We start from the raw sequence: 22,177 nt of genomic DNA, 5'->3' as shown, positions 1-22,177 counted from the left end.
ACTAGTTTTAGACAGTTATAATGTTTTATGTAAAATTATATGAAATCATGTTTTATTGTATTTTAAATGATGTGATCCACCCTGAGCCCGTCTGGTGGGGAGGGCGGAATAGAAATCGAATAAATAAAAAAGAAATTACCTTATTTTACACCACGCGCAGCTAGCTACCACTGAGGCCTATCCTTTCCAATCAGAATTCGTGCTGAGTCCCCAACTTCTTTCCTTCCCCCCACCTTTGTAGCAAGTATATATTATTATAGGTTTGAACCAAAACGTTCTAAGAAGGGCCGTTTCCACACAACTCCCCTTCATCCGGAATGCTGTGCAGCATCGTGAAAAAACCGCGGAAGATAGCATCTTCTTGTGTGAGTTTTGCACAACGTTGAGCAAAACTCGCACGAGAAGACACTATCTTCTGAGGTTTTTTTGCGACGTTGTGTAGCGTTCCGGATGAAGGGGAGTAGTGTGGAAATGGCCCAAGGATGCAGCCTGTATTTTCATTCAATGGATTTACACCACCTCTGGCCTACAGCTCCCAGATAATCTTCTCCTACAAAAACAAAATTCAGAAAAGAAAAAATCTCTCTGCAGGAAAAACTTCACTTTAAAGAATAATGTTAATAGATCTCTGGACTTGACTGGTAAAGGTTACTTACTGAGAACTGAGCTACTCAGGTTTTGAACTGCAACAGGAATATACTTTCTAACACGTGTAATCAGGACGTGCTAAATCAATAGTTTGTCCAGCTGGGAGAATTTCCATAACGATATTTGCACTATTGTCAAGAATGCTGAAAGTAATAGCAAGAGAATAAATATCTATGCACAAAAAAGAACGGGAATCCAAGTCAACCACAAAAAAGGACCTGTGTGAAAGCATTAGAATATATTAAATGAATCAGCAATGTGACAATATATATAAATATAGAATTGTACACGAAGCAATGTAATATGTCATAATGAACTGTAAATATGGATACGGGACATGAAGTTTAAATATACTCATAGAGTGTAGAAAGTATACTACTGAACAAATTCACACCATATATTAATATCCAATGTATCTGACGAAGGGAGTTTTGACTCTTGAAAGCTGATGTGCTAGAAATCTAGTTGGTCTCTCAAATCTTGCTATACAGTGTATACTGGATATAAACATTATTAAACAATGGATATGACTTTGTCAGGTTCCCTGGGCTCTTGACTCATTTTGTATATGCAGCTTCTTCAGATATTCATGTTTAATGATTCCTCATTTATCCTTGTAGAGAGAGTACTAGTGATAGATAAAGATACTTCAAGAGTTTATCAAGCATGTCTCAACTTTTCTCAGATTTGAAGAATCCACCTACATACTTTCTTTACAAAGAATGAAAATAAATACTGCCATCTAGTGGTAGTCACAGAAATTTGGTTTTGAGTTCTAGCTAAAAACTACAGGAAAGGTTTATTATTTATTTGCTTATTGATTTATAGTGTTTTTCTCACTGACACTCAAATTAGATTACACAGTGCAAGTGAAATACAATATAATCAACAGCTTGGACATTCAACTGAGCAAAACAGAATAGTGATCAACCATGAGGACATTCAGTGAGTAGATACAATAGGGTACCATAGCAGAAAATTTGAAAACAAGCATAAAGCCAAGCAAAGAGATGAAATCTTCTGAAAAAAAGCATTACTAATTAACATGACATATTTAGCAATGTGAAAACTCCCTGCTAGGAGCATACCTACATCAGCAAACAGTACCCAATAGCATAGTCTATAGTCCCTGTCCCTACTGAGCATCTCTCTGAGCTACTTCTTACGATGCATTCCTATGATCTGAGTAGAAAGCCCTGCTGAATAACTCTGTTTTGTATAGTTTGCAGAAAGCCAAGAGAGTGGGAGCTTTCCTGACCTCCTCAGGCAGGCCATTCCATAAGGCGGGGGGCTACCACAGAGAAAGTAGATGTGCAGGCAGCTGTTGATTTTGCCCAAACTACAGGGCGGTGTTCAGATGAACAAAGCTGCCATGGTGGAACATAGTGGGAGAGGAGGTTGCACTTCTGTAATGTCATGCCCTCCAATATTTACTGGGGTTGCACTACGCAAGCACCTATCATGTGGCATTTGGTATATGTGGTGTTCCCTATAAATGTACATAAGCATATATTTGAAATGCCAGATTACAAGCCACTCCCAGCATCTTTATATCATTAGTTATCTGGGATAAGAGTTCCTTAATTTGCCTTCCATTTTGGCATTTATTTGCATATAAGTTGGAGACCATCACCACCTCCTATAATTAATTCCAAGTATCTGGTCTCTTAAGGGATTCTTAACTCATTGGTCATTTCATGTGGGTCAATCAGTCTCTTTTAACCTAACCTACCTCACAGGGTTGTTCTTGTTAGAATAAATCACTGTAGCCTAATTTGAATAGAAAGAGTGAAGAGTACTTGCAGATGGAAAGGGGGCTTGATACTTTGTATAGTGTCAGTTTGTTTATCTGTTGCTGTTGAACTGGCCCCTCCCTGCTGTGAATGAACATTCCTTTTGTGTCAGTTAAAAAAAGGTCTGTTACTGTAACTGTCTATCTTATGTACAAGTCTTGAACAAGTTTTCTGTCATTGTTTGCTGTTTGCTTTACTGTATATAGTTATTAAAGGAAGTTCAATATTATCTGAACAAGTACGTCTGCAGGATATTACTTCTCACTAGATTCAACTATTGACAATGAGATATCGATCGATCGACCGACCGACCGACCGACCGACCGACCGACCGACCGACCGACCGACCGACCGACCGACCGACCGACCGACCGACAGACAGACAGACAGACAGACAGACAGACAGACAGAGGGGTCATTTCATAGAAAAAGAGCTTGAGGAACTCATTAGCATAACTCATTAGCATAACTAATTAGCATATGCCACACTCCTTGTCATCGCCGGAAGTGTGTCATTAGCATCACTGATTTGCTTATGCCACACACCCTGACATCACCTATCCTAGCTGTTTTGGACCCAATCCTGGCCATTCAGGGCCGAAATTGGGCCCAAATGGCAAAAAGGGGCTGAAAACGGCTGAAAAGGGCCCCAAAATGGTCAGGATCAGACCACTGCTGAGTGGGAGAGTGATCCACCACCCATCAGAGGCCCGATCTGGGCTGTTTCAGCCCCAATCCAGGCTGAAATGGGCCCAAAACGTCTGAGAGTCAGGTGGGTGAGGCCACCTGACATGTGACCTCTTTGGGGAAGTGCTGGAACTGCATTCCTGTGTGTTCCCCCTCGAAATGACCCCTGGATAGATAGATAGACAGAGAGAGAGAGAGAGAGAGAGAGAGTGAGTGAGAGAGAGAGGTGGAGTATCCTGCACCTGGTGAGTGAAGGGATATTGCCCCATAATGAGGATTGACTGGGGTATTTATATATATCTTCCTCACAGATCTAAGTCTTAAAAGGAGAGGACAGCCACGTAGGCTGCCCTGAGCTGTTTGGAGAAAGGATGAGATAAACAAGTGTTAAAAGTTGCCGGCTCCAGGTTGGGAAATTCCTGGAGATTTGGGGGTGGACCGGGAGAGGGGAGGAGTTTGATGACGAGAGGGAGAGTATGCTGTGGGACAAACTGCTGCTCAAGGGGTACAGTCCACACCAGAAAAACGGAGCAGAGACAAGGCCTTGACCATTTCCTCAGCATCATAGCCTTAATTCAAATCTGACCCCTTGTGTCTAATCACAGATTTCCTGCATCACATCTAGTCTGATATTCTGAGGGAGCAAACCTCTCAATACCGGCATGAGGAGGTTACGTAACATTACAGGAAAACCTTGCGCTCTGTGTCCTGTTGTTGGCCTTCTGGGGCAACTGGTTGGCCTCTGTCTGAAGCAGAAGGCTGGTCACGGTGGAACATTGGTCCAGTCCAGCACTAGCAGGGTACCTCTTATGATGGTCCAAAGCAGTCTTTGCCTTCTATTATCCCCACCGCCTCCTGTTTCTTTAGCCTTATTCTTTGTAAGGAAGATGTTCCCTCTCTGTGATCTTTTCAGTTGCCCTTTCCCAATACTTTCCCCCAATCTACAATATCATTTTTACAAAGACGTAAACTAGAACTGGTACAATTTATTCGAACCTATTGAAGAACTGGTACAAATTATTGAATCTATTGAATTCAAAGGGCTTAGAAGAAGATAACTTTGTTTTCGACGGCAGTGTAAATGAGGTTGCACCGGATAGACATAAAATGGCATTATGAAAGTCTTGGATTTATGATTGGTTTCTTTCCTATTAATTCCAGAATTTGCCTCTTCCTCCTCCATTGCCACAGCATTCTGGACTGAACATTTTAGAGAGCTTTGCTGATTGATAACACTTGACAATCTCACAGAGTTAAACAAAATTCAGTTGTCAGTAGCGCAACGGGCTGAGGAAAAAACAATTTCAAGTCATACCAACCATACTTCATAGGGAGACACATGCTGCCATTTTCTCTTACATAAAGTTCCATACAAGGTTAATGGAACAGAATCTCAAACAGCTTAACTTTCATGTCTATATCATGCCTTGGAACTAGAGAAAGAGAATATTAAGAGTTTCCAAGCCTTTTATGCAGGAGGCAGCTGTTCCCAAACAAGTGCTCCCTGCAAAGTCTCAGCTTTTCTGAAGCACCTCCTGCTCCAATGAGGAGAAGGAAAGCCTTTGCTTTAGGGAAGAAAGAAGTGGACACTAGAAGTGCCCTGGTGCCATTGGTTGCAACCCTGGGCATCACTCATTTTACCCTAATAACACCACAAGTTTTTCTGTAGCCTGCAAAATCATGTGACGATTATGTCCTTAAAGCCAATCCTCATCTCCATGAGAAAGGAGGGGAGTTTTCTGCTAGGCATGCATGAGTGTCACCCATATAACCATAAACTTTCCCACCTCCTTGTAATAAAAACTGATTATGCCCATTAATTGCTAGTTATATAAAAGCATTTAACCTTTTAGATCAGATGTTTAGACGTTTATGACACTTTATACATTGTGTTAAAGCTCCTTCTCTAGTTCCAAGGCATGATAGAGACATGAAAGTTGAATTGTTCGGGATTCTGTCCCATTAACCCTGTATGATACTTTGTCATCAGGCCAGTGCGAGGGAGCTTGTGGGCTCATGGGGGGAGGGAGGTGACAAAACAGGCCTCCTGGGGAACAGGCCTCCTCTTTGGGGCCCAGATTGGCCTGCTATGAAGCATGAGAGTGCTCCTGGGGGCTGTGTGATGATGTCACTTCCCACATGAAACAAAGAAAAAAGTGTAAGGTCCTCCCTCCCATTGGGAGGGTAAAGGGACCTGGCAACTCTAGGTAGAGTGGGAGGTCAAAACAGCCGTGGAAAGGGGCTTGCCCCCTCTCTCTTGTCATGTCCCCTGAAGGAGTATTCACACCAAGAACAAAACTGATGCTGACTACTGTTGAATCACTATCACACAACTAGAGATGGCCATGAACCAAAAGACGAACCAAAGTTTGTCATGAATCAGGTGGGTTTTTGGTTCACAAATTGGCGGTTCATTAGAGCTAATTTCTGACGAACCACTATGATTTTTAGAGCAGTTCGTATGGTTCGTTTTTCAGTTTGTCACTGCAGACAGCCTGGCGCCGATCAATCTGTTACCTAGGCAACAGGGTGAATGCAGACTTTCTGCAGACCTTCTGCAGCCCTGGAAGTGACAAACCAACAAACCAAACAAACCAGTTTGCAAACCAGGCAAGTTCATGGCGGTTTGTAGTTCGTGAAACGTGACAAACCACAACGAACTGCCATTTTCCTGGTTCGTGTGCCCCTCTACACAGAACTTGCTCCAGCAGCCACTATCCTGTTCCCGACCTGGTAGTGGTGGCTACTGTGTCTCTCGGTGTGGCCCAGTTGCCACCATGCAACAGGTCCCAGCCTGGCTGGTCACATGTCCCGAAGGCTGGCAAACCTGATTCCTTCTACCCCCAGTCCTGGAGCTTCTTTGGAGAGTGGACTTTATGGCATTATACCCTGCTGAGGTCCATCCCTCTCCAGGATCCACCTACAAAATCTCTCAGAAGTTACTACCCTGGGGCTGGCAACCCTGCTTCTAGGGCTTTACCAGACAGGGCCCAGATTGTCTTCACTGCCCACAGGCAACCCCCTCTTTAGTCAGCGCATGCCTGATGTGTGGCCAAATCTGAGGAGTCAGGCAGAGTGAACAAAACTTTTTTAAAAAACAAATTGCTAGCAAGTAAGTAAATAGGAGAAAAGCTACAAAAACGGAGCAGAATTAATACATGCAGGCCTTTTTTTCAGCTGGAACGTGGTGGAATGGAGCTCCGGAACCGCTCGGCAGCTCTGGGGCAATCTGAACTCTCCTCTGTCTGGAGATCAGGGGGCGGGGCCACCAGCCATGTGACCGTTTTCTCCGAGGGCAACCCACTGAGTTCCACCACCTCTTTTCCCAGAAAAAAAGCCCTGAATACATGGATGTGACAACTACTCAGGGTAGGACTGGATGACGTCATGGATGGGAGTCCAGCAGTGGTATGAGATGTGGGGCCTGTTATGTCACATTTAAGGTTGCCAATTCCAGGATGGAAATTTCTAGAGATTTGAGAACAGTGCCTGTGGAAGGCGTGGTTTAGGGAAGGAGCTCGGCCGTGATGTGATGCCAAAGTCCACCTTCCAAAGCTGCCATTTTCTCCAGAGGAACTGATCTCTGTCACCTGGAGAGCCACTGTAATTTTAGGAGACCTTCAGGCCTCACTGGAGGTTGGCATCCATACAACGTGACCTGGGTGCCACATTTTTGCACTTCAAATCAAAGGGCTCAGGAAGAAAAGGTGATGGGACAGAGGAGAAGAGAACATATTTAAACAGATTTAGCTAGTGTGGTGTAGTGGTTAGGATATTTGGACTAGGATCTGGTAATCTCAGGTAATTCCCACTCTGCCATGAAAGCTCTGGTTGACCTTGGGCCAGTCACATACTCTCAGCCTAACCTACCTCAGAGGGTTGTTGTGAGGATAAAATGGAGAGGAAGAGAACAATGTAAGCTGCTTTGGGTCCCCATTGGGAAGAAAGGCGGGGTATAAATGAAGTAAAATAAAATAAAATAAATAAAAGAAAGAGGTTAAATGGCTGAGCTCCTGGCAGTTTGCAAATTGTTCCTCCATTTCTTCCCAGGAAGCGGGACAACATCTGCACACATTGTATCTCCAGAAGAAAAAGGGTTAGATAGAGTTGTTTTTCTCTACTTTAAAATCAAAGGTTGAAATTCAAAGGTGAGACATGACAAATTTTGTAGAGGGCATTATCCCTGACTGCCACACCCCACACCACAAGGCCTGGTAGTGTATAAAGATTTCATACCACCATGTATTATTCCATTTGAGACATAGGACTGAAGTCCATCAGCTCTCTATCCAAATGACAAAGTAATTGAGGAATAAGACAAACTATTTACTCTTATGCTGGAGGATGGAGGGATGCTCGTTTTGGAATGCGAAGATTTAGTGCAAATGCTATAAATAAAATGAAAGATTCGGGCAGGAAATTTAAACAGCATTAATTACATCACTGTGGCTGCTTGACCTATTTGGAGGAAATACTAATGTGTCTTTTTGAAGCAAGTGTTAATGCAGAAGAAGGAACATTTTGTGGCTGATTGTATGCTGAGAGGCCTTTGTGATCTGATAGCCAGGTACTAGGGATGCCAGACCCCCACCAGGGGCGGGGATCCCCTTCCCCTCACCCCCCTCCCCCACTTACCTGGCCAGCAGGGGGGGGGAAGCACACCTTCTGTGCATGTTCCTGTGCGCTGCAGCCGCCTGGATTGGGCCCATTTTGGCCTGGATCAGGCCTGGATTGGGGCCACTGCGGAGTGCAGAAGCGCTCCTGCCTTCCACAGCAGCCCAAAACGCGTCCATTTAAGCCCAGATCGGGCTCATTTCATGCCCATTTTGGCGTGGATCAGGCCTCTTTTGAGACACTGCGGAGCGCAGAGTGCGAAATGAGCCCAATCTGGGCCAAAACGGGCATGTTTTGGGCCGCTGTTGAGGGCAGGAGCGCTTCCACGTTCCGCAGCGCCCCCAATCCGGTCCCCAATTCCCACCTTTCTGAATAACTATAGTTTACCAGATTTCTCATTCACTGAATTTTGTTGCTCTCTAGACCCTATAGACATTAGCTTACCTGTTATTCCACAGAACTTCCTAAGCCTGCAAACATAAAACAAAACACCTCTTTGAACCATATCTGCTTTTTAAGAAGCAGATTGGAATAAATGCTAGGGGTGCCTTTTAGCATCTTCATTTCCTTTTGTACTGCGCTGACCCAGCAGTGTTGATCCATTCTTCTTCTGTAACCTCCAGGATGGACTATCGTCCCATTTTCTTTGTGGGGCTGGCCTTGCAGGCATACCAGAAACTACAGCTTGTGCAAGACGTGGCGTCTTTTGGCTGATTTTGGCCATTGCACAAGCCACAGATCTTATGGCCGTGCTGTTCTTTCACCCTATCCGGCAAGTGGGAAAGAATAATCCATGCTAGCGAACAGATCTGGGGCAGGAGTACATAGAGGTTGTTCTTTATGTAACAAATATATCTGTGGGGCAAGATAGAACTGGGTCCACTTCTGAACACTGGTGAGTTTTTCTTCACCTATTGAATGACTCTTGTGAAATTGCCATTCATCAGCTATCAAAATAAGGTCTAGAGAAAATCAGCCTTTGCACTTGGCCCCTCCCTAGAGGAGACCTTTCACCCTCCCTTAATTGCAGCTGGAAAGGGGAGGGTGAACATTCTCCCTTTCAGGGCCCTGCAAAGAGACTTGTCTGCTGTCCTTTCTGTGGATTAACTCTTTATGTTGCAGAAACTAGCCTTTTGGATGTCCCATTCAGGTATTGAGGGAGTATCCCATCTGTGCCTTTTTACCAGCTGCACGAAGGCCAACAATTGTCACTTTACCATTGAGTCCCTCTTCAACAGGCTCCAGTTTTGCTTCCAGCATACTCTTCTATCTGGTGGCTATCTCTGAGCCCACTAAAAGGGTAAGTCCAAAATCGGCCAGGGGAATTTTGGGGGCAGGGATGTGGTTTGCATGGTAATTGTATCCTGCCGGGTTTCTTCTGAGCATGGTTGAAAGAAAAACAACAACAGATCCAAAGTGTTCTCGTTACCAATTTTAACTGGTAATAGTTAAATACAGTTTCAACTGTCTACAGCTGTTCTGTATGGGGAACAAGGAAGGCAGTCTTGAGTGGTTGTATTAGTTACTCTTCATTCTATTTTAATTAAAAAGGAGTTTTAAATGAGAACATGATCTGCCAAACAACTGAACGTTTGCAGCCGGTCTTTAAAGATATCAGAGGCTAGTGACAGAGGGGGGCCACCACATTACTTAAAAAATAGAAATATGTATGTTTGTAGAATTGGGATACGCCTGTGCAGAGATAAGGTTTTAGTGATCTGAGCCTGTCTAACACTGATATGACCACTGAACATTAACCACGCACTGGTTCCAGTGAAAACAAAGGAACTTAACTGAATAGAGAAATCCCATTGATTCCAACACAATTCAAGGGCAATTTGCTCTTTACTACTGAAAATGTAATGGGGAAAGTCGCTAACTACAACAGAACTGGCGACTTTCCCCAAAAAGTAATTTAAAGGTTGAAATCTGGCTAAAGTATGTCTGATATGCTGCAGACTAAAGTATCTTATATTTATTTGGAAAGAAGGGACTCCATTTCCTGTGTTTGTGATCTTTGCACAAGTAATACAGATCTGCCACAAACGCCTTAATCTGACCCTCAAACTTTAGGACCCATTTCTAAAAGCGCTCTACTTTTTGAGATCCACTTGCAAAGTGCCTCCATGCTACTTTCTCCTTTCCCAACATAAAATTCAAGAATCATACATAAATTTACAAAAGGATAGCTTCATGTTTATTATTAATTATAAATATCTTAGACTGAGACACAGGCTGTTTTTCCTAGCTGGATTGTATATTATGCGGAAGCAAACCCAGATGAGGTGTGGAGCTTCCCAGAACCCCTTCTCCCAGCTCATCCTGTTCCTCTTCCTTCCTCCGGGCCTTGCAATCTGGAGCCTGAGAACCACTGCCTAAAAATCTTTGCCTAAATGTTAAGTCTGTTGAGTTTAGCTAACAGACTTAACAGATACTTTAACTGTGTTCTATATTTTTTGTATTCAAATTTTCTTTATTTAAGCTATAAACTACACACCACAACACAATAAACAACAAACATAGAGAACAAGAAAAAACACACAATTCTAAACATAACACACTAACGATACATATATCTATAAAGTTAAGAGGAAAAGAAAAAAGAAAACAAAAAAATCCCTAAATTACACTACAAGTTGAGTATATGTCATTTCTAGAGTCCCACTTACTCTAAATTAGTCACAAACCCCCTCTTTTTTCTATTGTTCCTGTTTCTTAATCCATAAATCCAGATGTCATCAAATACTTGTTGTCCATTTCATGCAAAAAGTCTATTAACGGTTTCCAATCAGTCAAGAAGTTAACTAATGTCTTTTCTCTAAGTAATGCAGTAAGTTTTGCCATTAACGCAAACTCCAAAACTTTTGTCAACCATTCCTCCACTGTAGGCAATGTTGTAGTTTTCCACTTTTGTTCATAAAGTACTCTTTCTGCTGTAATAAAGTATAAAAACAGTGTTCTAAAACTTTTTTCCAACTGTTAGAAAAACTTCTATATTTTTTAATGTTTGTTTCGTTTGGCATTCCCTGATCCCTTCTTCCTCTCCGTTTTTCAATTGTTTTTTAATCTTTTGTATTTATTTTAAGCTTTGGTTTTCAATTGTCATAATGACATATCTGTGTTCTAATGGTTTTTATGATGATTTTTGTCTGTATTAATTTGTTTTTAATTAATGTTTTAATTTAATAAGGCCATGGTAGCCTTATTGGGGCAGAAAGGCAGAGTTACAGTGGTTGAAAGTAAGGTCAAACTGAGTGATGTAGCAAGTCAAGTCAAGTTTGTTATTACAGTCTGCGACCAGCACATATAAAACCATTTGCAAATCAGTTTAAAAACAATTGAGACTGGATACAGGAGAAGAACGATGAATAAATATAAGAGTAGAAAAATAAGATCATCATAAATTAGATGTTTAAAAGGTTAAAATACATTCAGACTGCCTTATGTGATTTACGTTGCTTGTAGACCTGGGCATGGAATCTTGCTACTTGATGTGTTGTCTGGTGATTCTGATCAGACAAAAGATAATCAAGTTTGATTTTATTTGAACTTCCAGGGAATCTTTCTACGAATGGACTGATGGTTTCCACTCTAATTTTACTGTGACTTGGGCAGTTAAAGAAAATGTGCTCCATTGAGTCAATTTCTCTTAGGGGACAGGAACAAAGCCTAAGAGAGTAAGGGATAGCTTTAAACTTTCCTTCCAGAACGGCAGAGGGTAGAGTCGAACTTCTAGCTGAAGTAAATGCCCTTCTGGAGTTACTGGATTCAAGAAAGTAAAAATAGGCTGCAGGAGCAGCAATATATTTAATAGTATCTGAAGAAATAAAATCTGGTGCTCTAAGTAAATCTATTTGTCTTTCAATGCCTGTCATTCTCTGCTTAATGAGTGATTTTGCCCGATCTAACCCCATGACTAGCAAACTTTGAGGGGAAAGACCCAATTTTCCCAGGCATTTCAGAGTCGCCTTTTGCCAATTAGATTGAAATCTGTCTTGGAATAACAGAGGGAGCAGACCTTGCGGGTTTAGACTTCCTGACAGCCATTTGAAAATTGAAAGGATGGTGAGTCTGGCCTCTACCCTTAACATTCCTGTTTCCAGTCTAACCTATGAGTTAGGCACGCATTTGGGCACTTGTAATAGGGCTCTGCCCTATTTGGACTGCACTCTCTCAAGTTGAGAGAAAGAGGAGGATGGCGGCCCCAAGAATGATCTGTATACTAATTGGGCGATGTAGCAATCCCAGACTGAAAAGATCAAGATTTGAAGTACAGCATCCCTGGGAGAAACAGACAATGGTTATTCCAGTTGTGGTAGGAGTGCTAGGTGCAATTCCAAAAGGAATTAACTAAAAAATTAGGCAATATCGGTATTGACAGGAAAATAACTGGCCAGTTGCAACCAAGGCGATACCTCACTGATTCCTAGATTCTTGGATAATATCTGCATTGGTGAGGGGCCAAAAATTCCAGGCCAAATATCTGGTGTACTGTGGAAAATAAAAATATTTTTGACATTATTTACTCAATTTATACCTCACCTTTCTCTCCAAAGCAGCTTACATTGTTCTCATCTCCTCTGCTTTGTAACACCACTGTGAGGTAGGCTAGGCTAGGAGTGTGTGACTGGCCCAAGGTCATCCAGCAAATGTTTATGGCAGCGTGAGGATTCAAACCTGGGTCTTCCAGTTCCTAGTCTGGCATTCTAACCGCTACACCATAAAAATAGTTTTAGGTAGGTAGCTGTGTTGGTCTGTAGTAGAAGAGCAAGATTCGGGCCTAGTTGCACCTTAGAGCGGAACCACAAGTGACAAAAGGCACAGGTTGGACACTTGTCAGCTTCCCTCAAGTTTTGATGGGAAATGTAGGCAGCTTGGCGGAATGTTGGACAAGTGACAGTTGAAAAGTCCATTGGACAGCAGTCAGAGAGCCATGCTGCAAGACTAGGATGCCTACATATCCCATCAAAGCTTGAGGGAAGCTGACAAGTGTCCAACCTGTGCCTTTTGTCACTTGTGGTTCCGCTCTTAGAGACCAACTAGATTTCCAGGGTATGAGTTTTCAAGAGTTAAATGATGAAGGGAGCTTTGAAAGCTCATACTCTGGAAATCTAGTTGGTCTCTAAGGTGCAATTGGACTCGAATCTTGAATTGGACTCGAATCCATACTGGCTTTTACATTATAAACTTAATTGTAAACAGCATCAGAGATTAGACCAGGGCCAGACAACCTTTTTAAAAATGAAATGCAGTATCTACCTGTGGCAAACAAAATTGCTCTGTGTGTGTATGAGTGAGTGAGTGAGTGTGAGGGTATTTATTGAACTATTTATATAGTGCCTTTCCCTTGTGGCTCAGGGTGGTTTCATTTCCAATTTTTTAAAAAAAACATACAAAGCGTAATACAATTATATCTCTCTTCCCCAAGAACATGTCTGCAGCTGTCACCCCATAATTGAGAACCCGCCATGCTAGCCACAGAAGTAACTCCACCTGAGCAGAGGGCAGCCCCCCACCCTAGCTAATGCTCTTCAGAATACTGTTACTAAGTACTGGAATTCTGAGTTTAAATTTTATCCCCCACATCTCTTATCATTCCTTTACCCTACTGTAGGATGCCATGTGCTTGGTACAAATTTGAAAACAACAAGAAACAAAAATGAAAAAGTGGGAGTGAGGGAGGGATTGAAATATCCTTGGGTTTCCTTCAAAACTAAACTTGTTGCCTCTGAAATGCAGGTTATTAGGTCTGCATTGGGTTTCCAAGATTGCAATTCTGCTGTGTCAATCCAGGAATCTTGTCTTTCTAAAATTTGTCATTTTCTTTTTGCTTATTTTTAATATTTAGGATTTCTTGTATTTGTTCCAGTAATTTTGCATCAATCTCTGCAAGTCCAGCCGATAGCTCTTGACATACTTCTTGAATTTTCTTCTGTATTCTTCCCTCAGATTTTTTTTTAAATTAAACTTTTATTTCTCGTAAAAAAGTACACAAATATAAATACAATTAGACCTGTGGAGAATGTAAAAGAACTTACTAGCATCAGACATAAGGGCAGTCAAAGAGAAAACCAAAGTCTATAGTCTTTTCTCTGTGCTAGGATCTCTCTGAATTCCAAATAATCAAAGACAGGATTCCATATTTCTTCATAAGTGATCCATTGTGCACTAAGCTGCGAGCTACAGAAAAAAGGATTGTGCACAATTTTCTCCAAAACACAAATCTCCCAAAGTTTCTCATGCTATCTATCGAAGGAAGGTCCAACTGGATCTTTCCTCAGATTCTTGAATATTCTGGGTCCTTTCCTCAAATTGTTGCATTTGGTTTGCCAGTATTTGCGATAGCTTTTCCAGTAATTCTTCATTTTTTGGGTCTTCATCGATTTCTACTAGTTTCTTTTTCTATTTGCATGAGGAGCAAAACAAATCAGCTATGAAATCTGAAATTTAATATTTAATAAGTCCCTCCTGAATGTTGAGGCAATAAGACAGTCTATTGAAGCTGATCTAAAACTTTATTTTGAAATAAACAGCACACCCAAAATTTCTCCATCCATACTATGGGATGCATGGAAACCAGTTTTGAGAGGGAAAATGATAGCTCTCTCATCTCACCTGAAAAAACAAAAAACACAAAACAAGGACAGGCTGTTACAAAACATAACACGACTGGAAAAACAATTTTCAAAAACGGGCTCCTCAAGGATATATAAACAATTACAAGCTGAATGCAAAGTCCTAGAAATGGTAGAAACAGGCCAAATTTTAAAAAAACTTGATCTTTTTAAAGCAGCATTGGCATTAAACTAACAAAACATTAAGACTTTTGAAATGGAAATTACAACAGGTTAGGAAATTCAGAGAGAGTACCAAATCAAAGAAAGCTTTCAAGTTCTCCAGAACTCTTCATTACGCTGAATGTTTAAAAACAAGGAGTGGGGAGAGAAGATCTCTCAGTCCATGGTCTTAAAGTCTCTTTCATCGGCATCCTGTGTAGAATATTTCATGTAGCATTCCCAGGTCCCTATACCCTTCTGGTGGGAGGAGGGAAAGTCAGGACGTATCTGTTGTAGTTTTCTTGTGTTCACACAAAGTGGACGCAGGCTCCCAGAGAGGTGTGATGATGTCACTTGCAGGAAGTGATATTCTCACGCTGGACACGGGCATGATCCTGCACTTTTCATGGGGCTACTTGACCCATTTGGGGCCAAAATTGGCCCCAGCAGAGCACAGGAGCATGCCTGCAGCTGGCGCAATGATTTCACTTCAAGAAGTAACATTGCGCCCCACCAGGAGCGCACCTGGTGCACACATTCCAGGGTTGCCTGCTAGTGGGAGTTGATTGCTAGGGGGTTTATCACTAGAGATGGGCACGATCCCAAAAAAATTAATGATCAAGCTGATTGTGGATTGGCGCCGGCGACGATCCCGATTTAACGACCCGCACCGAGCATCTCCCGTTCCCGATCTGTGGATCGTGGATTGTGGAGGCAAAAGTGGAGGGGCGCCCCGCTGTTCCGAGCGATACAGGAACGGTGGGTGATGCTGGCGGCATCTGTGTTTGTGTTTGGCCATCTGTGTTTGGCCATCAGAGCTGCCTATCAGGGTTTGCAGGGATGAGATTGGAGTGCCTATGGCTACAGAACACCCCCTTCCCCTTCCCTCCCCTGGGTGTCTTCTCCCAACTGGTGATTGCTTTGCTGCTCCGTGGTTGGAAGGAAGCCCTGCTGATCAAGGAAAGCTGGGCTTCCATTCGGGTTTCCACGGTGACAGAAGGAGGGCAAACAGAGCTCAGGCATTCCCCTGACTCCGTTGCCAGGGGAATAGATTGCTGGCACCTGAGTGTCTGGATCCCCGATCCGAGCCCGATTGCCCCGATCCAGGCCCCTCCCGATCGCTGGATCGTTGGCCATGGACGATAACGATCTGCCGGGTCACGATCGCACAATCGCCATTATCGTGGTTTGTCATGCGCTGGGGCGCCCCCTGGCGGCGTTAGCGGCGGGGCGGGGCAGGGCCCCCTCGGCGGGTCCGTCCTGCGAGCGTCGGGCCGCCGTCGCTAGGCCCAGGGCACGAGGGTCTCTTCCCAGGTGGCCTCAGAAATGGACGGCCCTTGTCTGCACCGGGGGTCCAGGCAGCACGTGGCTCCACCCAGCCGACTGCGCCTTAACGTCAGGGCAGCCGGCTTCCTTCTCCTCCTCGACCAGCCTGTGGAGCCCTCTTAAATACCTTCCTCCCCCTTTAGCTCCACCCCCTGTCCCATGCACCCCCACCCAGGGCCATCCCTACCACCTGGGCCAGGTGTGGCCATGCCTGTCGGCCCCACCTGGCCTCAGCCCGTTGGTGGGCTTCGTGGGGTTTTCCCGCCCCCTTGTCCCTGCTGCCCTCCCTCTCCCTGATGGGCAGCTGGCGGGGCCTTTCCCAGCCCGGCACGGCCAGGCCCGCCCCCGCCCCAGCATCCAGCTCGGCCCGGCTGGCTCCCTCCCCTCCCCCTCCCCGTTGCGGTGGGGAAGCGCCCGGGCTGGCCGAGAGCGCCTGCGCTGGCGTCCGCCCGCTTGGCCCGGCCGGGAGCGGCTTGCCCCCGGCCCTTTCCCTGCGCCGGTGCGCAGCCCGATGCCGGAGCCGCCGCGGGGCCGCGGTGGCCGGCGGTGGCCGGCCCGGGGCCTCGGCTGGCGGTGCGGCGGCGGCGATGGCCGGCGCCCCGGGCGAGCGAGGGCCGCTCCGCACGCCGCCCCGCGGGGCCGTGGAGACCGGCGGCGGCCAACCCGGGGCCTCGGCCGGTGGCACGGCGGCGGCGGCCAGTGCCCCGGGAGAGCGAGGGCCACTCCGCACGCCACCCCGTGGGGCCTTCTCTGCAGCCCCTCCGCCGCCCTCCCCTCGACCCCCAGGTAGGTGGCAGGGGTGGTGGTTGCTGCTGCGGGGGGGGGGTAGGGGCCCGCGGAGTCTGAGGCCCCCGGGTCGGGCCTCGGACATGGTTTTTTTCAATCGTAATGCGGATTGTGCCCATCTCTATTTATCACCTTCTGCCGATCACCAGCGATCGGCGGGCAACCAGGCAAACCACTGGGGTGGCAGGCAACTGGTAAGCTTAGTTTCACAGCTTCAGTGAGGACAGGATGTAGCTGTCTGGTATCAGGAAAAGGGCATAACCTGATTTCCCCCTTCGTCTTCCTAGAAGATTAAAGGTTCAGCTTGATAACCAGCTTCACCTTATCTAGTTAGTGAATACGGCACAGTAGCAATTTCTCTGTGGTAATCCAATAAATGTTCTTTTGCAAGATCTGAGCGTTCAATTGCAGTACTTTTAGCCCCAAATAATGGGTTCTTTCTATGTCGCTAGTCCATCCCGGGCACAGTGAAAGCTGTAAGAGGTGTCTCTTTTGTGAAGGCCTGTTGTTATTTGTGTTCCACAGGAGAGGACAAAACGTGGCAAGACATAGTTGTTCACACCCCTATATTATTTCTGAGGCTGGGGAATGGCTGGGGCTCAGTGGGAGAAGCATCTGTTACTGTGCAGAAAGTTCCAAGTTCGATCCCCAGCAGCAGTCTAAAGGATCAGAGGGTAGATGACATGAGAATCCTCTACCCGCCAGAGTACACAATAATGACCGTAGCAATTCAAAATTCTGACATGGTATAAGGCAAGATCATGCGTTCATATTTTGATGTATAACAATGACAACACTTGAGCCTCTCTTGCACCATTTGTCCCACGTATTGAGGGAGTCTGTGAAATTTGCTTTTTGCATATAAGTCATCCACTCGATTTTTGTGATTCCCAGGAGTGAAGAAGGGCCTCAGCAATGACTCACAAGGCACAAATCAGCATTCCGATATTGGAGGCCAATACAAATGGTGTCCCAAACAGGAAACGGTCATCTCAGGAGGACATGGCCAGAGACACCATTGTGACCTTTCACAATATCTGCTACACAGTGAAGACCAAGAGTGGCTTTATATGCTGCCGAGAAACAGTGGAAAAAGACATTTTGAGAGATATCAAGTATGTATTTCTTAAAATGGATCTGTTATTCCTTTCCTTCGTGGTTCTTAGCATTTATAGTGGGCCTTTATGGTGTATTATGTGCTTCTAAGATCCAGAGGAGTTAGCCGTGTTAGTCTGTAGTCGCAAAATAGTAAACAGTCCAGTAGCACCTTTAAGACTAACCAACTTTACTGTAGCATAAGCTTTCGAGAACCACAGTTCTCTTCGTGAGATGAGATTAACTACAGACTAACACAGCTAACTCCTCTGGATCTATGACCATGGCATTCAGCTGAATGGAGAGGAAATCCATCAACCTCATGAAGAAACTGGCACAAATACAAACAGATGTCATCTTCCTTTCTAAATGCAAAACAAATGGACATTCTACCCAAGGGACTGTGTGTGAAGAACCCACTTAAATCCACTTACTGCACAGACTACAGTGAGAAACTACGCAACACCTTATCCAGAAAACTCTTCATTCACCGCATCGGACTGATGTACAGCAAACAACAAAGGATCAAGCATGAGATCTCCAAACTAGGCTTTTCCATAAAAAACAATCATGCATCTGATGAAGAGAACTGTGGTTCTTGAAAGCTTATGCTACAGTAAAGTTGGTTAGTCTTAAAGGTGCTACTGGACTCTTTTCTATTATGTGCTTCTTTATAGTCTTTTCCTCAGTAATCCTCACAACAACCCTTTAAGGTAGTATTTTCATATCCATATTGCAGATGGGCAGAGAGAATATTTATTTTAATGCATTTATACACCTACTGTGCTCTCAATTTAAAACCGGCAATTAAAACTATTAAAAATATAGAATAGCTGCTTATTCAAGCTGTACAGTGAGTTCATGGCATGATCAAAATTTGAGGCATGGACTTTGTGATCCAGACAGAATATGAAAGACCAGGATCTTCTGTTGATTTTTTACAAAGGTAATTAACAGCTCTAGGTGAAGACTGCAGAAGGGTCCCTAAAGGAAGAGGGTATTTAAGTCTTCCCTTCTAACCATGATCTAAACAGCCCCTCCAAAGCATCTCCGCTTTGGGGAAAAGCCAGATCGAAGAAGCAGAGCCTGTCTTTAGTTTTCCCCATCCATAGAGCTAATTGCAACTTTACAGGGGGCTATTTAAATTATAGAAGAGCCACAAAAGGAATGCATTAAACTTCTTATTACCCCAGTGACTCTTCCGTGATCTTCAGTGCAGCAACCTGATGGCGCTAACTAGCTCTTTAGGATTTTGTGCACTTAAAAAACCCCTAGAATCTTTCACATTTTGTCTGGTTTATTCTCAGTCCCAACAATATTCTCATTTGTTCTATAATACAAGAAGCCATTGCTCAGTAAATGTTGCACACATAGGAAGCCTTATGTCTGATGTAATGTCAAAAAGATTCCATCTGTTATCTGCAGTGAACTATCTATGGTTTGCCATCATAATTAAAGAGAAAAGGCACCGCCCAGTTTTAACAAGTGTCTTGTTTCTTCAGCCATTACTAGTGTTGGTGGTAGGGAATCCCCAGCCAAAACAAGAAAAATTCCCGATGCCTGCACAATTTTTTTCTTTGGCTTCCGTGTCGCTTCTCTGGATCTCAGCCAGAATGGTTTATTTTTCTTTATGATGGGTCTCAGATGTTCAGTATTATATGACCACAATTTATAAGATGCCTATAAATAATTAACTGAATTATATTGCTTTTGGTGCAAAAGGTAACAGGGGCCACCCCTTGTAGCATTAGGGCAACTTATAGTTAGAGAACTGGAAGTGACAGGAAAGCAGTAATTACCGACCGTGGCATGCAAGGAAATTAATGTCCAAAGTTTCAAAAAACATCTGGTGATCCATAGTTGTCATTTATGTAAACTGTAGACTGATCTCCTGGAAGATTGGCCATTGCCACCTTATTTCCTTGGTTGTTTTTGAAATACTTTTTCAAAGATGTGTGCGAATTCTGTGTTGCCCTATTTGGGCTTAATAGATTTCCAGTGGGCAAGATCACTAAAGTTACACGCTTTCAAATAATGTTATTTAATGGCTTCTATATTCTGGAGAAGTCTGGGGTTCCTTAGAGAGTTATCAGGAGTTATTCGCGGTTGACAGCTTGCCCCACCTTGACCTGGATATCCCAGGTAAGCCTGATCTTGTCAGATCTCAGAAGCTAAGCAGGGTCAGCGTTGGTTAGTAATTGGATGGGAGACCTCCAAAGACCGGGGGTGCAGAGGCGGGCAATGGCAAACCACCTCTGTTAGTCTCCTGCCATGAAAACCCCACCAGGGGTCGCCATAAGTCAGCTATGATTTGAAGGCACTCTCCTCCAGGCAGCTTGCCCACTATCACAGATCTCTTTCTAAAGAGCGGCTACAAGGAAGTTTACTGTGCAGCTTCAAGGAACTGTTGAGTATAAAAGGCCCACATTTAATTTCTTTCCTTATATTCCTATATATCTAATAGCACAAGGCTGGTGCTATTAGATAGTGAAACCTGAGGCCAGCCACAATGACCAATTATGGTTTTGCAATTCCTGGGGGATCACAGGTTTGCAGAAAAAAACATGGCCATTTTTACATGTCTTTAAAATAGTGCAATACTCACGGAAGGCTGCCTGCTTCCTAGTGCGATTTTGATGCCATCCATGATGATGGCGCTTTCATGGCTGCCTGCCTCTGATTTGTAAATCAGAGGCACAAGGAAGCCAGCAGCCTTCCATAAGTATCATGCTATTTTAAAGAGGTGTGAAAACAGCCCACGCTTTGTAACACAAAACATATTTTGTGGGTAAACTGTATCAAAAGAACTTAGCCAGTGATGTTTCCAGGGCTCATTTCGAGGGGGAGTGCACAGGAACACAGTTCCGGCAGTTCCCTAAAGAGGTCACATGTCATGTGGCCCTGTCCACCTGACTCTCGGCCATTTTGGGCCCGTTTCAGCCTGGATTGGGGCCAAAACGGCCCGGATCGGGCCTCTGACAGGTGGTGGATCACTCTCCCACTCAACAGCGGCCTGATCCTAGCCATTTTGGGCCCCTATTTGGCCATTTTCAGCCCCCTTTTGCGACTTTGGGCCCAATTTCAGCCCTGAATGGCCAGGATTGGGTCCAAAACAGCCAGGGTAGGTGATGCCAGGGAGTGTGGCATATGCAAATCAGTGATGCTAACAACACACTTCCAGTGATAGCAAGGGCATGGCATATGCTAATGAGTTATGCTAATGAGTTCCTCCAGCTCTTTTTCTACGAAATGACCCCTGGATGTTTCACATATGCAGATAATCACAAAAAGCAAACTGCTAAACAATTCCAGTCTTGATTGGCCTGTGGGCTGATTCAGTATAAGGCGGCTTCATGCATGTTCAAGGCTGTTGTCTAAACTTAAAATATATGTTGGGAGATCTGATGATGGATTTGCAATATCTCACTTACTTGCAACCTTTGTCTTGCCTTCTGCTCCTTGCAACACAAGTGTGGCCTGTGCAAGTTATTTTCAGTAGTTTCAGGTACTAAGCATTTTGTTTTGCAACATCCGGTGCAGTGACAGATTGCTTGCTCATCCAGGTAGGCTTAACTCCTGCCTGCCAATTACAATTTCTTACAGGTTATAGTACACTTAAGAAAAAAAAAGGGGGGGGAGTGTCAGACTGTTGTTGCTGGACAATTGGGTTCGCAAGCATTGATGATTAACGGAGGTGATTTAATGGAAGTAATGAATAAGAAAAATGCTGGGCTTTGCTTTACAGTGGGATAATGAGGCCAGGACTGAATGCAATTCTTGGGCCAACAGGCAGTGGAAAATCTTCGTAAGTATTGCAAAAATTAATCTATCTACCTCTTATGTATTAATTCCATCCTGCCTCCAAGGATTCCAGGGCAGCATACACAGCTTTCTGCAACTTTACCCTTACGACGACATTGTAAAGTGGATTAGACTGAGAGATTGTGATGAGCAAAATGTTTAGGAGTGGGGTGCTTGCCCTTTCCGATAGTTCTGGTTGTTGTGCTCTCAGCTGTGCTTTTTTAAAAACAGTTTATTAAACATATATACAATAACAAGCATAGTTCAACCTGGGCTGAATCCACACTTACCGGCGTAGCGCTAAACAGTCGGAATGATAGCGTCTGCTTGGCTCTTTTTCTTACGTCATTGCACCATGAGAGTGGCATCGTGGCGTGATGATGTAATAAAACGCGCCAGGAAGACGCTATCATTCCGACTGTTTAGCACTATGCCAGTAAGTGTGGATTTGGCCATAGTTCAACAATATATGATAAACGTTATCATACATAAACAGCATAGGTGTTGCATTATTGTGTCATTTTTCTTCTTTTCTTATCTTAAATATTTATAAATATTTATATTCTTTTATCATTGTGGGACTAGAGTATTCAGAGTTTAAATCAGCTGTGCTTTTTGATGGTTTTGGTAGAGCAGTGGCCCTATGCTGGT

General features: G+C 44.1%; 1 protein-coding gene across 1 annotated transcript in view; it reads left to right on the top strand.

The window, feature by feature from the left end:
• Positions 1-8,824: 8,824 nt before the first annotated feature.
• The window catches only part of LOC129337110 (broad substrate specificity ATP-binding cassette transporter ABCG2-like), a 36,427-nt gene continuing 23,074 nt past the window's right edge, over positions 8,825-22,177 (top strand). Inside the window, exons 1-3 of the mRNA XM_054990618.1 lie at positions 8,825-9,042; positions 17,525-17,745; positions 21,471-21,530. Coding sequence (XP_054846593.1) covers positions 17,546-17,745; positions 21,471-21,530 — 260 coding nt within the window. The 5' untranslated portion in view covers positions 8,825-9,042; positions 17,525-17,545. The remainder of the gene's footprint in view (positions 9,043-17,524; positions 17,746-21,470; positions 21,531-22,177) is intronic.

This window comes from Eublepharis macularius, chromosome 10 (genome assembly GCF_028583425.1).
Source record: "Eublepharis macularius isolate TG4126 chromosome 10, MPM_Emac_v1.0, whole genome shotgun sequence".
Taxonomy (NCBI): Eukaryota; Metazoa; Chordata; class Lepidosauria; order Squamata; family Eublepharidae; genus Eublepharis; species Eublepharis macularius.
This window is presented reverse-complemented; position numbering and strand designations above follow the sequence as displayed.